Source organism: Electrophorus electricus, chromosome 2 (assembly GCF_041902795.1).
Source record: "Electrophorus electricus isolate QZ-2024a chromosome 2, ASM4190279v1, whole genome shotgun sequence".
Classification (NCBI taxonomy): Eukaryota; Metazoa; Chordata; class Actinopteri; order Gymnotiformes; family Gymnotidae; genus Electrophorus; species Electrophorus electricus.
The window spans coordinates 42980385-42997223 of NC_137498.1; the positions used below are offsets into that span (position 1 = coordinate 42980385).

The following is a 16839-nucleotide window of genomic DNA, read 5'->3' on the forward strand; positions in this document are numbered from 1 at the left end:
AGTCGTCCGGTCTATAAAGAACACTATGCAGACGTTCCTAGGTCGTGGGTATTTCTAGTTTAATATTTGATGTGGTTAGATTACAGTGGTAGCCATTCTTAAAGATCACATTATATTCATACACATTTTTATTCATACATACTTATGTGAGCAAGCGCTGTCATGTTTAAGAAAGACATTAGACGTTCCCCAAACCCAAACAAACAACCCAAGATGGTATATGCTCTGTTACCAAGACGCCAACATTCAAGTATACTCGGGATAAGTCTTTTTATTTTATTTTACACAGATATAAATGACTGACAGCCATCAGAGTGTAAAATTATAAATCAAACCAAAACAATTTGTCAGGCACTTTTGCTCAGTAATTCTCAATGGTTCTCATACACTTTCACGCATTCTAGAGAAAACCTTAAATGATAATGATATTATCAATGTCATTAGGCAGACCTTGGGGGCCAGATTTCTAGACCCAGATTATGGATAAATGTAAACTAAAAAGAATGTACCATGGAGATTTACCACTAGACTTAGTCCACGGCGGTGAAACCAGCCCTTGTTGTAAAACTGGGTAAATCACACAGAGTAGCCTAATTAACACATTACTTTTGCAATGGATCAAATTTGTTTCTACAAGTTAAATGAAAATTCTTGAATAGTAGACTTAACTGTTCAATGACATCTAACTTTTTATGACAGAAGGGAGGTTTGTATGATGCTCTTTATGTGTGACAGTAGAAAGGCCTGTATGATGATCTGGAAGAATTTTTTTCCTTAGCACCTACTAGAACCATTTGGAAAATACCAAATGCACCTTTCACCCATGGACCTTCTGGCATGTAATGAGATACTGAGGATAAGCCTGCGTGTCATTAAAGATGACAAAAAGCGTGGGGGATTCTGGTTTGTCCACTACACTGTGGTATCGGACAGGTATCCCCGAACCCTCCTTGAGTGGTGCAGTTCTCATTTCATGCTTGCCCATGGTGAAGTCTCCTGTCAAGACTTTGGCTACAAAAATAAACTTGTTTCCATCTACATTGGGAGGGGAGTAGGTGTCAGACACTGAAAGAGCAGACCTTACAGCGAAGTACACTCCCTGGCCATATACAGTAGCTGTAGAAGAGGGAGAAATGATAGATCAATTAAATACTAGAATTTACATTTATGGCATTTATCTGACACTTTTATCCAAAGCGAGTTACAATTATGACTGAGTATAACTTGAGTAATTGAGGGTTAAGGGTCTTGCTCAGGGACCGAACAGTGGGAACTTGGCGGTGGTGGGACTGGCAACCTTCTGATTATTTTTAATAGAATTTACTAGATTACTACATCATTTAAACTAAAATTACTCAAATAATATATGAATATGGCCCTGTGCAATTCATTTTCAAAGTGATTTGTTTGCTATCAGGAGTATAAATTTCTGAGCTCAAACATATTTAAAATTTATGATGCTTATTATGATGAACATAATTAAATCTACAATGACATGCATGGTGATCTCATCACAATACATTTGATTTCATTATTTTCAAATATTGATTTTAAAAAATCAATATTAAAAAAAAATAAATAAATACACCAAGCTTATTGTTCTTGATGTAGTGGAGTTTATGCTAAATGGCATGAAAATGTTATTTTGGCCAAAGAATTTCAATGCAAAAGTGTAAATGAAATGTACGTGAATGTGCATTTACGGCAGCTACATTTACGGCATTTTTTGTTGACACTTATCCAAAGTGACTTACTATTATGACTGAGTACAACTTTGAGCAATTGAGGGTTAAGGGTCTTGCTTAGGGGCCCCAACAGTGGCAAATTGGTAGTGGTGAGACCTGAACTGGCAACCTTCTGATTGCAAGTCGAGTACCTTAAAAGAGCTCTTTTAATTGCATGTTGGGTTTATATTTACCATTTTTACCACAGAAGCTCCTGTTGAAGCCATGAATGCATATTTCCTTAACACTGGTCTCGCTGGTGCCATGGTAGAGGGTGCGCTCCACCTGTGGATAGGTGGTGCTCTGCTCCATGCTGGCTTTTTTCAGCCTGTACTGGTTAAACAGGAGTCTGTTCATAAGCTTCTCAACCTGCACATAAACAGTGAGTGGGTTAGGAAGGTGGCATGATGAGACAGCAGAAAGAATCATAGGCTACTGGGAATTAATCAGTTAATGTAAGCAGAGTAAATCTTTTAAACATTACCCAATATCTGTGGGAAATAAGTGGAAAAATCATCTCATATGAATATACAATCACAAATAGTAAAAGCAAAAGAACAGAACATCTCAGCAAATGTCCATAAACGTTACCTTAATGATTTTGATTTTGTTGTGGTATTCATGAATGGTCTCATAGAATTCCTTCACCACATCCTGAAATTCATCAGAACCTTCATCAACTCTGAAGGTGTCTGGCAGGTCTGACACCAGACTGTAATCCTCATCTAAAGAAAAATGAAATGGCACACATCCTTAACACATAAGAATGACTGGAAAAATCACAATGTAACACAATTAAAAAGTTTAATAAATAATTTCACTTCTTTATTATTAGCAATTTACAATGTTCACAATATAAATATGTTAATGTATTTATTTAACTGTAACATTACATTTAATGTAGTTTATACATGTTTATTGATTATTTTTTACCTTGCAAATTAGTTTGAGAGTCTTCTGAGCTGACGAGTCTTCTTGCAATGGACACTGACCTGCCAGACGACACACTATACTCTTTCATTTTCTCAAAGTCAATGATAAAAGGCTGATTATTGAACACAATGTCAGTCTTCTTCTGTTTCATCCTCCATGCATTCTCGATGTACACGGTGACCTCTGGAGGGTATGGCACCGCTGCTGATGACCCTGGCTCATGCCACACCCACTCTACGGTCTTCAGGATCTCAACATCTGAGCCTGTACTGGTGGCTCTCTTCAAAAGGTTCTTCAGCTCAGGCAAAGCTGCAGACACATAGTCCCTAAAGCCAGACACCATGGCAGTGGCTCCTTGTATTTGAATCTCCACGGCGTGCTTTCTCTTAATGAGGTCTACACATCTCTTGTGATAGGCTGAAAGCTTCCTCAGACACTTGTGCTCCACTTTTTCCTCACAATGCCTCATTCCAACCTTCTTCCCCAGAGCGATGTCCACTCTAACCAGGTCGTGGTTGTAGCTGGCAAACACCTGGATCTCTGCACAGTTGGCCATCTTGATGGCCTCCTGCAGGGACATGTCAACAGCCTTCTCCAGGAGGTGGTCCTCATCCGCTTGCATGGTTTCACCTCTGGAAAGTTCCAGAGCCTTCTGTAAATCTTCCTCTACATGTGCGCCAAAACTCTGACTGCTGTCCATTGACATCTGAATAGCCAGTGAAAGCGAGGCCTGCTCCTCTGGTGAGAGTGGGCAGTCTTCATCCTGCTTCGTTGTAGCTGAGGTATCCGTGTACAGGTCTATTTCCTCTGCCACCTCTAAAGTTTTGAATGGTTCGGAAGTGCAATCACCATCAATATCTGACAATATCCTCTTGGCTTCTTCTATATAAGCTGGGAACAATCATCATGTTAAGGTTAGCAGGCTTTTGGAGTGGATAAAAATTTTAAAAACGTTAGTTCACAGTAAATGTGTCAGAGTAGGAAAAATGGCACCTGTGGCGTATTGCTCAGCAGCAGTGGGGTCACTGGCTTTTAGGTCGGCCACCATTAAGGGCTGAGCAGAGGAGCCCCTCAGGAAGTTCTGAGAGGACAGCATTTTCCAGGCAAGCTCGAAGATGTCCTTAACAGAAAATGATAAATCAGAATCGGTGCAGCTTTACAGGATGGAAGTGACCTTCTAACTGGCAGTAAGTAGTGTTTCTTATGTGAGAGTCATGTTAAGGGGCCATAAAAAAGTAGCTTTTTAAAAAAACTTTTTTTTTTTTTTACCTCATTCTCCAGGGGTTTCCACTGCACTTTGTCCAGGCTAATGTAGACCTGAAACTTGGCCGTCATTTCTCCCAGGATGCTTGTACCTTCCTGTTCTAACAGGAACCGGGCAATGCCAGGCTGGCTGACAGTAATGGTCTTTGTGTAGGTTGAGGCAACCACAGCAGATAAAACCTCCATCGCTATCTGACATGCACTTGGATTTCCTTGGATCTGTTAGTTAAAGTCACATTAAGAGGGAGGAAAACTTTTATGGACTTTCTTTAAATTGGGGTTTATATGGGTAGGGGAACCCAAGTTGAAAAAAAAAATGCTGCTAAGCAGTTAATAAAAGATAATAATAATCACAATAACTCATAACTCAAAGCCATAGCTGTGACACACACTCTAACCTCTCAATGGAAACAGGAGGTGTGCTCCAGCTAAAAGTTTCTCTAAATACTTCACATGCAGCCTGAGTCACCATCACTGACCGCATTACTTACACTAAACCCGTCTCCTGTCTCCAGTGGGAGTATGATGACCTGGTCCATATCAGACAGCAGCTGCTGATGTTGCAGCTGGATGTATTTCAACATGGCTGGCTCCAGACTCAGCACAGCCTCTCTCTGAACAGGTGTGCTGAGGAACTGAATGATGCTGCCCTTTGCCTCTTCTTCCATGCCTTTCAGGGTTACCACGGTGATCTTAGCTTCCTCGTCCGTTACTTCAGCACAGCTAGTGCTCAGGGACTGCAGGAAGGTGGTCCACTCCTGACAGTATAGCATACACTCATACTCCAGCTCCACAGGCAGTATGAACTCAACAACCAGGGACTTTATCCTCTCACAGGCTTGGTTAACCATGTCGAGAGAATGCGAAGTTACAATTAAGATGCTGTCTGACACTGTGTATGTGCATGGCAGACCTTGATCTTTAAGTGATGCCAGAAGCTTGTTTTTAACAGCCTCCTTCTCAAGGAACTTGGCTTTCAGCCCAGTCAAGGGCACGTGATGCTGTGAGAAGCCACTGAGGAACTCAAGGAGCTTGCTCTTGAGCTTCTCAGCTTCAAGGTGGCCAGGCCCATTGATCCGGACACCGTCCTGCATGAGAACAATCTCAAAACTAGGGTGAGCCTTTCTCAGAGAATCCAGGTTACTCAAACCAATCAGATTAAGCTTGGTTTGGTCAGGCACACATATATTGAGGACTGTGCGTGCAGTGTCTTCCATGGTGTTATTAGCATCACTACTCCCCGAAGTTTTTGAGTTAGGAGATGCTGTAGTCAAGGATCCTACTGGGGTGACTGGGGTGGAATGGGGATCGGGTTGTGAGGTGACTGAGGGGAAAAGGGGTTCAGGTTTTGGGGTAGAAGCTGCCTGTTCGGTAGCCGTGGTGAAGGGTTGTGATGGGGCACTGGACACCAGATCCGAGGCGGCCACACTCTGGTCTGGGACAGAGTGCCCTTCCCAGTGGCTCTGATCATGCTGTGGCTCATTTGTTCCATTTTGCAAACTTGTGGATGACTCGACTGCCTCCAAGTGCAAAAAAGGAAAGTACGGTTTCACTATCAAGTCTGTTTCTTCAAGCCTGTGTGACCTCTTGAGCACACAATCCACAGCTGTTAAATAAAAAAAATACCAAAACAAAATTATCTTTATAAAAAATGAAACCAATTCCCCATTTACTCAGATTGCCTGCCTCAAATGTGTAGCGCTCATAGGATTCACTTACATTGTATATCTTTGAAAGAGACCTTGGCAAGCCCCTCAGCCAGCTTACTAACGCTAGTCACCTCTGCACCTCCCCCACGGCTGGTCCCAAAGTAGAGCGCTAATGTGTCGTCTGCAAGTGCAGAGGGGAGATTCTCCACCAAAATGGAATCTGGGCAGTCAACCTGTTCAAGAGTGAGTTTTGCTCCATCGAGTGTCCTTCTGCAAACTTTGTCGGAAATCTTCTGAAAATCTGCCATGTCACATTAAAAAAAAAAAAAGTATTTATGATTTTTTTTTCCTGACAAAAATTATTATTCAATACTTTTGATATAGAATATTTACAACAATAACTATATTCTATGTTGGATTAATCTGAAATGTTCTCAAGAGCATGAAATAGTGGAAATAAATATAAATGTTTGCAACAAGCTGCATTCGAAAAAAAAAAATTCAAATGTAAACAACAACAAAAACAAAATGCTTGACTTTTTAAGACGTAGAAACACAGCAACCACAGAATCTGAGCAGTAGTTACCCTCAGTCAAAGGTGCATGGAGGTGTATAAGAATCATATCCTTTCCAGGTGATGGATACAGAGTGTAGTTATCTGAGTCAAATCCAGTCAGGTTCTCCACGTAGAGCTCCACCATCTCCAGGCTCGTGTTGCGAGTCAGACCCCGCAACACAAACTTCCCATGATCCTTTGGGGGCTTCCTTCGCACAGCCAGTTTGGCGTTACTGAGGGTGTGGGAGTCTTTAGACAGGACTCTTTTCACATCTACACCAAGAAAGATGAATACAGCAAGTGGTCCTCTTACTTTATACATTCACCAACACACAGGATTATATGCAATAAATAATGCAAATATGATAAGTGTTAATGTACAGTTTCTTTTAAAAATGTATCCTGACATCGACACAGCCTGAATCCTGTCTTTGGACATTGTATCTCTGCTGTTCACTACATTCTAAAGGATATTTACTTACCCTCAATTTGTTCAAACACTAGTAAGGCTCTGTCACCATTTCTGTCCAAAGAAATAAGATTTCCTCCCCCAGACCTCTTGCTTTCAAAGTACAGCCACAGGAAGTCATCCTCCACATCATCGGGGATGTCAAGAACCTCTACACTCCTATCTTCCAGACTATCGTCACCCATCCTGATGATCAGGAAATGAAATACCACATGAAGTAAAGCATCTTTGGATCACATTATAAGTAATATTATTGGTAATTAGCCAATTCACTTTAACATCCTTTAACGTAAGAAAGAGCTCCTTAAAAGTATTCACATGAAATTAAACAGACTTGGCCTTGTTAAACATACTTGGAATGACATGGAATTCATGCATTAAAAATAACCTGACAGAGCTATTCTAGCTTGCAGGACCTAAACAAAAATTGTGAATGGATGTTGACTCAGTCTTTTTACACAGCTAGATATAGGTAATAGCATATATTATTTTACGTTTTAAAGCTAGTAACAATAAATTGAAACTGAAAGCATGATCAGACATATGAGCACAGATTCGTCTATACTAACTCAAGCTTCAGACTATGAAAACACGCACTGAACGTTTGCTTGCAATTTAAAAATACGTCCAGGATTGTAGCCAAATTGACGACTATGAAAAATTGAGGCCAATTGAGGTTATATTTTCATAAATCTGCTCACCTCAAACCTGTCTTGCTTCAGATCATGACGCACAAGCTACTTCCTGTTTATAGCCCTCGTTTTCTCGCTGCGCACAAAACAGTAACCGTATGTCTAAAAAGCCACTTTTTTATAGAGGAAAAATACTTATACAAAATGTAAAAATAAAATGTAAAAATGGCTAAGAAAAAAGTATTAAAAGCCAAATTAAATAAACATGTATTAACATGTAATTTAATATTAAAAATGACACCATTTACCTATATTGAACTATAACAGATAAAGTTATAAGAGATGATAGTATATGTCATTATGTTCATACTACAGTAATAAAATTCTTTAAATTAGTGTCTCTGAAATAGCTTACGCTATATACCACGCGTTTGTTCATCCACCAATCACAGAATGTTTCCGTGCGACGGCACATTAAACAGAACGCATGCGCGGAGTTCTCTGGCTAGCACTGGATAACGAGCACGCGTTAGAGGTGAGTTAGCAGGCAGGTTTTTGTCTCTGTTGTAGCTAGTGCTCGCAAAACATCTACTTATTATAACAAGGAACTGCATTATTGTACGCTACCCGAGCAAACTAAACTTCATTTATGTTGCTAAGTTGTTTGTTTGTTTTCCAGAAATGGATTCCCAAAAAGAATTGCAGCCTCCTAAACAGCAGCCTATGATCTACATCTGTGGAGGTGATGTTAGCCGTCTAAGCTTATGATACCGTCATAACACATGAGCATCAGTGGAAGCACTTCATCAAACTCTGCTTGTTTGTGAAGATGAATAGTTATGTTCAGCTTTGTATTAACTTGTTTGTTTTTAGAGTGTCACACTGAAAATGAGATAAAGGCCAGAGACCCTATCAGATGCCGTGAGTGTGGCTACAGAATCATGTATAAGAAGAGAACCAAAAGATGTATCCTTTCTCACAGTGTAAGATGAATGAAAATACCAGGAACTATGAAATGTGAAAATGTCTTGCTATGTGGCACAAGTGTTTCACTGTTATCGTTTAAGTGGAAAGATGCCTGCCAGCTGTGAGGGTCCTCTGTGGTTGATGTCACACTGTGCTTCTCCTGTCTCTGGGTTCAGTGGACAATGAAACTGGAAGCAGCACCACTTTAGGTTCCTGTGTCTGTGTGGCTCTAGGAGTTACGCTATGGTGCAACACCATTTCTCAAGCTCTGTTTGGGCCTTGGCTCCATGGTGCCTCTGCCCCTATGAGCTGAGACACAAAACAAAAGAGAACCACAAGTTCAGAGCACAAGACTATGAACTATTAAATCCAGAGGGGAAACTTGGGAGATAGGTCATCACTGCTGCTTCTTGAATCTGATGATTGTGAGCTACTGTTTTAAGATTTAGTTTGTCACTCATTTTGTAGTTACAAAACTAATTAAAACAGTGCAGGAAACACATTCCCCTTTAATTATGTTAACCACCCTAGTTTACATCTGCTTTATTTATAAGATGAGAAATCCAAGGGTTGGAGTGTATTTGGTTACAAGTAGTTTTTCACTGTGCAGACTAACTTTTTCTCCTTGACTCTTGATTCCAGTGGTTGTGTTTGATGCCCGATGAACTTTGTTTACATTCTGGATTTTCCTTCCACAGGCACGCTCAGTGTTTTTTGTTTTTTTTCTCCTTTTATTAATTCCTGATTTAGTTGTAAAATGTAGTACACAAGTTGAATTGTTAGTTAAAATCCAAATTTCTTACAAAAATTTTGAATGGTTGTCTTGATTTTAATCTTGTCCAAACTATACATTTTAGAGTTGCAAAATCAAAATATGCAAAAGAGTTTTTCCATCCCAATATCTGGGTCTGTATTGAACCTTTAGGCTTTTGCTGTGATCTGTGATAACCGAAATTGCAAAAAGAATGTGTAAAAAAATTTTTATACAAAGCTGTTTTTAGTGCCTGGCCCTGTTTTGGAAAAGAAGTAAAAAAATTGTTTTTTATATATATATATATATATATATATGAAAGAAAATGTGTACACCATTTACTAGTTCGTTTGCAGTATGAATTTGTTTCCTTTTAAGAATCAACTCCTGCCCTTTGGTCAAAACTAGGTCACTCAGAGATCAAAAATAGACTAACAATGTATACAGGATATAGAATTTAGTACAACTAACTTCAGATTACAAAAGTGGTACTGGTACAGAAACATAACAATTGACTATAAGATATATGGTAGCCCACTGGGTGCAGGTGCAGGTGTACTAAATAAAGTTAAGAGGCACAACTGACCTAATATCCATTATCCATAATGACTGAGTACCATCAGGCAATGATGCTCGGACATTAGAGTCAGACTAAATTAAACCGATCTGATCCTGTAATAAATGCAACCTGAAATAACATCACAATGTAATGTGAAGTAGGTCAAGTAATAACTTGTGTAAAGGGTTATATTTACATATCAAATTTATATATATTTTTTGTTAGGGTTTTATTGTATTTGGCAGGTATTCAGTGAAGTATGATTATAATTCATTTTGCACTGTATTTTTTAAATTTAGTTTTAACTAAAAAAAATATTTTTGTAATTTTTTAAAATTATCTACAGAATACCAAAGGTTTAACACCTGCCATGATTCATGTCTAACTGCAAAAGAATGGGTTCTAAATTTTTATTAATTTAAATGGTTAATATACTAACTCAGAAATTATATTGTGTTGAAGTGATATGGTTACTGCCAGTAAATATCTACTGTCCATGTGAAGTTGGCTGCTCCAACAAAATGCTGAAAGGCATAAACAGCAGTCCCTTTTCACCCCATTAACCCAAATGAAGATTAATAGTTCTATTTTGGGAACAGTCAGTTGGTGCTGGAGAAGAGAGATATGAGGAAATGCAGACCACAGTTTGCTTTCATATTCAAAACAGTACAAACAACTCGTGTGTGTTATTTATATATATATATAGAGAGAGAGAGAGCCCTGGGTGCCTCATTGTCAGTGATGTGACTGTCCTCTACACCATTAAAATGTGTCTAGAATTTCCCCAGTTGCCGGGTATGCAGAGAGAGTGGGTTCCCTGGAAACCAGCCGCCTCTGCAACGCCGCATTACTGCAGTTCCTCCCCCTGTGACATCACAGCCTGCTGAGCCTGCAGGGGGCGTGTCTTCCAGGCTCTGTACAAACCTGTCCAGTCTGGTGCAGGAAGAGTGTGAGAGGCAGTATGTTGAGGAGTGAGTGTTTTTGCATAATAAGAGTGCTGACTCTGCTCCATTAAAGAGAGGGCAAACATGGGGAACACACAGAAGAAGAGCCCTGGAAGAGGAGAAGAAGGAAGCCCACACTCCAAGCCTGGGACTCCGGGGTCAAGCAAGAGTTCAGCTAGCTCCAGGTCCCAGGAGTCGCAGGGGAAGAAACCTCTAGCAAACGGCTCTCACTCAGCTGAAGAGAACCGGGCGGGGGAGGATAGCCAAAGCTGTGGCCCAGGCGGGTGTGGAGCAGGGGGGGAGGGGGTGAATCTAGATGCCCCAGCTGGGGCCCTTCCACCTCCACTTGCCCGTTTTAAAAACGAGGGCAACATGCTCTTCAAAAACGGACAGTTCGGAGAGGCGCTGGAGAAGTACACGCAGGCTATAGACGGCTGCAAACAAGCAGGTAGAGGAGCAGAACTGGTTCAGTACAATTTTACCACACTTTAGAAAAAGGAAACAGTGATTCTTAATTATGAATCCTGTCAGTAACAGTCAGTTTTGATGTCTAGACTACACTTTAGGATAAAAAATCAAGAGGTGTTTTCTTATTTTAATGTGTTTTTTTAATGTTCTGCCTAAATTCACAAGCTCTGGGACATTTCAAAATTAATTTATACGAAGTATGAGCTGTAACGGCTTGACCCATAGTGTGTTGCGTAAGATATATGTGTAAGAGGTCAAATATCGAGTGAACAAGCTTTAACAGGATTTGATGCATATTTCTGCCACTTTTGTTGAGATTAAAGGAAGATTAAAGCAGTAGGATCCTCATTGTGAAAGGTTTTAGAAAGCATTAATTTTAGCAGAAGCGAAACAGAAATACAGAATTGTCACTCGAGTTGCTGAACTTCCTGTATTAGGAGTGTTTGGATATGACTACTGACAGGGCTTGGTTAGTGTGGTTTTAAGATGGACACAAATTGGTGATGCAAACTCATGAACTATGCTGAAAGTCATTTTATTCTGCTCATGCTTCCTGTCTCTATAACCATGGAGACTAACAAGCGTTCTCGTAGCGTTATAATTTCAGTGATGTGACTGTGTTGGTTGGCAGGAATCGACAGTCCTGAGGATCTTTGTATCTTGTACTCAAACAGAGCTGCCTGTTACCTGAAAGACGGAAACAGTGCAGACTGCATTCAGGATTGCACCAGGTTAGCCAAACACCGCCCACCATGTTCACCGATGCTCTACCACACACACACGTACACGTATGTACGTCTTGCCCAAAGTAGAGATCAAGACTATATTGTTACCATCTGTACTATTATCAGTGACTTAAGCATAATATTTACCAAACATGGATATTAGTTGGTCTAAATCTCATTGGAAGCTACTGACAGGCACATTCAACACTCACTGCCTTCTGATTATTTTGTCTCTGAGAGATTAGTAGACAACACAATTGGCTCAGCTAAAAAGAGCTTCACCTACACACCATCAACTGTCACTAAGAGCTTGTACCCTGTGAGATTTTCCATGTTGTTATTTATGTCATCAAACAAACTCAGTAGGTTATCTACTATACCCTCCATATAAGTTTTAGAAAAATTTATTATATATATATATATATATATATATATATATATATATATATATATATATATATATATATATATTAAAAACACCACCATACTGTGATAACTAATATCAAATTAATCTTAGTCAGTTAGTCATAAGTGGGTATGACATTTATCGCAAACATAAATGTGAGAATTCACAGCTATGTGTAAGTTTGCTGTTTACTAAGATCAGTTTTCTAAAGCAGACACTTTTACTGTAGCCACACAGCTGCCTTCCTTGGTGATAATTAGAAATTGTTACTGAGTTAGTAAAAAACAGATCTTTTACTTTAAATTTGCTTTATTCAGACAAACATATAGATGTAAAAGTGCTTCTGTTTGCTTGCACAACTGACGAAGAAGCTCTGTCTGAAACATTTTTCTTGGAAATCCTTTTGTATTACTCTAAAATTGAATACATTTTACAATTAAAATGCAGCACACTGCATTAACTTCCTGTAATCTTCTCACCAAAGCCAAAGCACTAATACTGTTGTAGGTCCAAAAAAAATGTTCAAATTCCTGCATTTGACAGTCCAGTAAGAGAACTTCAGGAACAGAGGTCATGAATGGAGATTACTTCATGAGTCACCTGGGCGAGGTAATTCAGAGTGTGCACCTGTCATGCTGAGATCTCAGATGTAATCCCTCTCTTTCTCATCCCATTAACTGCCAGTGCGCTGGAGCTCCGCCCCTTCTCCTTGAAGCCCCTCCTCCGCAGGGCTATGGCGTATGAGTCTCTGGAGCGCTACAGGAAAGCCTACGTGGACTACAAGATTGTCCTCCAGGTTGATGTCAGCGTGCAGGCGGCTCAGGATAGTGTGCACAGGTAAATCCTGTGACAGCCAAAACCGTAGCATTGGTAGTGGTCTGTCCTTCTCCAACAGTAATAACAAAAAACATTAGGAAACACAGTATGTCCAGAAAAAGAAGGCAAACCAACATTCCAGATACTCACCATTCAAACACAGGTATAGCACAGTAGCCCTGCAATATTGGGGATTATTATTTTTTGTTAATCAATGTTGAGTAACTATTGGTTGTGTATATCGATGCTTGTGCTAAGAGAGGTTTCTGTGCTGTGACGTGCACCAGGATCACGAAGCTGCTTATTGAGCAGGATGGTACGGACTGGCGGGAGAAGCTTCCGGAGATCCCCATGGTCCCACTGTCTGCACAGCAGCACAGCAAAGAGGAGCCAGCCAGAGTGGAACAGGAGAAGGGTCTGTTCGTAACACACACACACACACACACACACACACACACACACACACACCACCCTCTCCTGCTGCCAGAGCAAGTCTGGTTTTACTGAGATGCACCATTAAGAAATATGTTTAACCCCACTTATTGCTCATTAGTTTGCAACAAAGGGACGCTTCTGTTCCTGCATAGACTGCGCTGCTGGTAGGTTTTTATTCCAGCTCATTTACTTGCGTGACTTTGTCCTGTGTGCATGCCGTGCTCAAACAGACAGGCATTCAGACCAGTTTACACAGTGACGGTGTTTGTCAACGATGTCTATTAGCTGCATCCATTATTGACGAGCGTGATTGAATCGGCTGTCATCCATAATGGAACAGGAGGGCTCAGGTGTGCTCTTGGCCGCAGGACCGGCCGCAGCTCAGAGCCCACACCCGCATCCTGTTTACACTGGGGCATGGGCAGTCAAAGGCGATTAAAACGGCTATAGGTGAGAGTTATATTACAGAGATCTCTGTAAAGGTCCTTTAGAAGAGTGCGAGAAGTTTCGAATGAACTTGTGTGTGCATATTTGGAAAGTAGCAGCTCCCCTCAGGATCAGTACAGTCTCACGTGTCTGTCTAAAGCCTGCTTGAAAAGTTGCTAAATGACGTCATGTACCAATTAGCACATGTATGGTGTCATCGCATCGTATTCGTATGCTGCTTAGTGTCAGTACTTTACATCGTATGTACTGTATTCCAATTCCCAGTAACGCTGTTCTCGTTTAATTTTTCTGGCTTTGTTGTCAGACAACGGGATGAGTATGAAATGGTGATTAAAACCCACTCCATTAACACCACATGGAAACTAGCAGTACATATTAACCAAAGCTACTAAAATTCTGATATGACAAACACATTGTTGTCTAACAAAATCACCATACACATTATTTAAACTCACTGTCTGTGATTTCGGCTATATTGTATCATTGGCATCGAAGAAGAGTCAAAAGACATTTATGCTCAGAAACAGCTATTTATTACAATCAGCAAGCCAACAGAAATGTAAACTAGTTAGACAGAGGAAATGTGTGAAGGTACTAAAAGTAAAACACAACATGTATATGCCCACTACTACCAACACACCAATTTAAACTAAAAAGAGATGACTAAATTCATTAAACACATGCACAATTAAGCAGATTAAAACAACATTAATCATTACATTTCAAGCTAATAAACTGGAAGCGGGGAGGTACACAGCCTTCACGGTCATCCCTGCTCTCTCTCTTTGTCTCTGTCCATCCACGATGACTCACACAGCCCCTGCACAGTTCCTAACATGTGAGGGCACCCGCCACTCATGGTACCTCTTAACAGCCGCTCTCCTGGTCAAGCACAGGGCCTCAGAAGTGAGCACGTGAGCCATCCCTCACAGCTCCGGTACAGGGCAACAACAACTGCAGTTTCGCTCCTCTCACCTGCTTCTACTGTTTTGTGCTTTCTGCGCTCTGCTTCTCGTGGTCCACCAAGCAGCTCTGATGCTGTGGGTTCAGCTCCTGAAAAACTGCCGGAAAATGTTAGCGGTCCTGCCAGGGACCCACTCGTCGCCACAGACATCTTTACTTGTCTCCCTTTTAAACTCAGCATTTTCTTCCCGAGGACGAGCATGGCCCTTGCTTCCTTCCTCTCATATCCACTTGATCGCTTGTGATGGATTTGACTTGGAACGTCGCTGCTCCCCAGTCATCTAGTCAGCTGTATGTGATGTGAGAGAGCACATGGACAAGCTTGTGCCAGCGAGAGCAGTGAGCTGCTTTCTGCCTGCGCTGAATTCAGTCCAAACTCCACGATAACAGCTGAGTTTCTCAGCTGTGGTGTTGATGCTGAGAGCTGTTCCTTCCAGTGGCTGCTTACCCCTCACTGATCTCTGCTTTCGTTTCTCTGCTGGCTCGGGTTGGTGACATCGTTGGGAGCTGGGCCCTTTCTTCCTGCACCACTAGATGCTTCTCTACCTCTCACTCGGGGCTGCTCAGCACATCATCTCTTTGTGGAGTTCCTCTACTGCGTAATGCTGGGTGGTTCTTCGTGGCAACACAGTGCTGAAGATGAGTTCTGCTCTCTCTGATTCCTCCACGACTACTGCATATGCTGCCTCAGTTTCTCTGGAAGAAGCCCGGTATGACCGTTGAACCTTTGGGCTCTGTTCCATCATCAACGTGCTTATCCATTCTCCCTGCAACCTCCACCTCTCCGAAAGCAGCTATTTGACTGATAACACTGACACCATCTGCCCAAAAAATTGTCAGATATTGTCAGGACTGTGGTCAGCAGCACAGGTCCAGTGACAGATCCTTGAACACCTGTAGTGCTTTCCTCTCCAGTGCCAGACAAAACTGTGTTGGGATGACAGCCACTGCTCAGCCAGGACCCTGAGCATATACAGTTGTGTGCAAAATAATAGCAGTGTGTTTAAAACAACAGAGAAAAAGCTCAATCCTCATAATAGCATTTATTTCGATATACACAAAGGCACTGGGAGCACTGCACATACAATTCCAAAAGAAAACATGAATGAATTTTTAAACTGAAAGTGAAAATGAAGAAAGAAGAATAATGGCTGTTCAAAAAAATAGCAGTGTCTTGATTTTCATTTACAAATTTGAATATTTACAGTATAAACAAAGTTTCTTACATATTTAGCTTTTCTCTTGATCACTGAACTAATATTTAGTTGTATAACCTTTATTTCTGATAACTGCTTTACATCTGTGTGGCATGGAGTCAACTAACATATGATACCTGCGAACAGATATTCCAGCCCAAGCTGACTGGACTACATTCCACAGTTCTTCTGCATTCTTGGGTTTTGCATAAAAAAAAACAGCATTTTTGATGTCATTCCACAAATTCTCAATCAGATTAAGGTCTGGGGATTGGGCTGGCCACTTCATAACATCAATCTTGTTGGTCTGAAACCAGGATCTTGCCCACTTGCTGGTGTGTTTGGGGTTGTTGTCCTGCTGAAACACCTGTTTCAAGGGCATTTCTTCTTCAGCATAAGGCAACATGACTTCTTCCAGTATTTTGATATTCAAACTGGTCCGTGGTGCCTGGTATGCGATAAATAGGTCCAACTCCAAAGTATGAGAAACGTCCCCATACCGTTATGCTTGCACCTCCATGTTTTACAGTCTTCACAGTGTACTGTGGCTTAAATTAAACGTTTATGGGTCGTCTCACAAACTGTCTGTGGCCTTTAGACCCAATAAGAACAATCTTGTTCTCATCTGTCTATAGAATGTTGCACCACTTCTCTTTAGGCCAGTCAATGTGTTCTTTGGCAAACTGTAACCTTTTCAGTCTGTCTTTTTTTCAGCAATGGTACTTTACGAGGGTTTCTTGCAAATAGTTTTGCTTCACGTAGGTGTCTTCTGATTGTTGCAGTACTCACAGGTAACTGAAGAGCTTCTTTGATTTCCCTAGAGCTGATCATTGGATGCTTCTTTGCCATTCTTGTTGTTTTTTGATCTACTCGGATTTCTTTTCCTACCACATGGTTTGGGTTTTGTTTGTCATTTTAGCTGAGCAGCCAGTTATTT

General features: G+C 40.9%; 3 protein-coding genes across 5 annotated transcripts in view; 2 read left to right on the forward strand and 1 right to left on the reverse strand.

Moving 5' to 3' along the window:
- Positions 1–38: 38 nt before the first annotated feature.
- parp10 (poly(ADP-ribose) polymerase family member 10) lies at positions 39–7381 on the reverse strand. The gene is made up of 11 exons (XM_027003932.3): positions 7296–7381; positions 6608–6780; positions 6156–6398; positions 5640–5870; positions 4412–5526; positions 3927–4139; positions 3651–3777; positions 2658–3548; positions 2316–2449; positions 1919–2093; positions 39–1116 (listed from the first exon to the last, which is right to left on the reverse strand). Exons 2-11 carry the CDS (start codon positions 6777–6779, stop codon positions 818–820), a joined length of 3600 nt encoding a protein of 1199 aa, XP_026859733.2. The 5' UTR covers position 6780; positions 7296–7381; the 3' UTR covers positions 39–817.
- Positions 7382–7676: 295 nt separating this feature from the next.
- polr2k (RNA polymerase II, I and III subunit K) lies at positions 7677–9000 on the forward strand. Its single transcript, XM_027003933.3, has 4 exons — positions 7677–7761; positions 7906–7968; positions 8100–8192; positions 8835–9000. The coding sequence occupies exons 2-4, from the start codon at positions 7908–7910 to the stop codon at positions 8855–8857; spliced, it is 177 nt and encodes a 58-aa protein (XP_026859734.1). The 5' UTR covers positions 7677–7761; positions 7906–7907; the 3' UTR covers positions 8858–9000.
- A 310-nt stretch (positions 9001–9310) lies between these two features.
- Positions 9311–16839, forward strand: part of spag1a (sperm associated antigen 1a) — a 12219-nt gene continuing 4690 nt past the window's right edge. For all 3 annotated transcript variants that reach the window (XR_014119330.1, XR_014119329.1, XM_035528957.2), the window contains exons 1-4: positions 9311–10894; positions 11546–11645; positions 12730–12882; positions 13149–13276. Coding sequence is in view for 1 of the 3 variants with exons in the window: in XM_035528957.2 (XP_035384850.1) it covers positions 10531–10894; positions 11546–11645; positions 12730–12882; positions 13149–13276 (745 nt within the window). In the remaining 2 variants the exon portion in view is untranslated. The remainder of the gene's footprint in view (positions 10895–11545; positions 11646–12729; positions 12883–13148; positions 13277–16839) is intronic.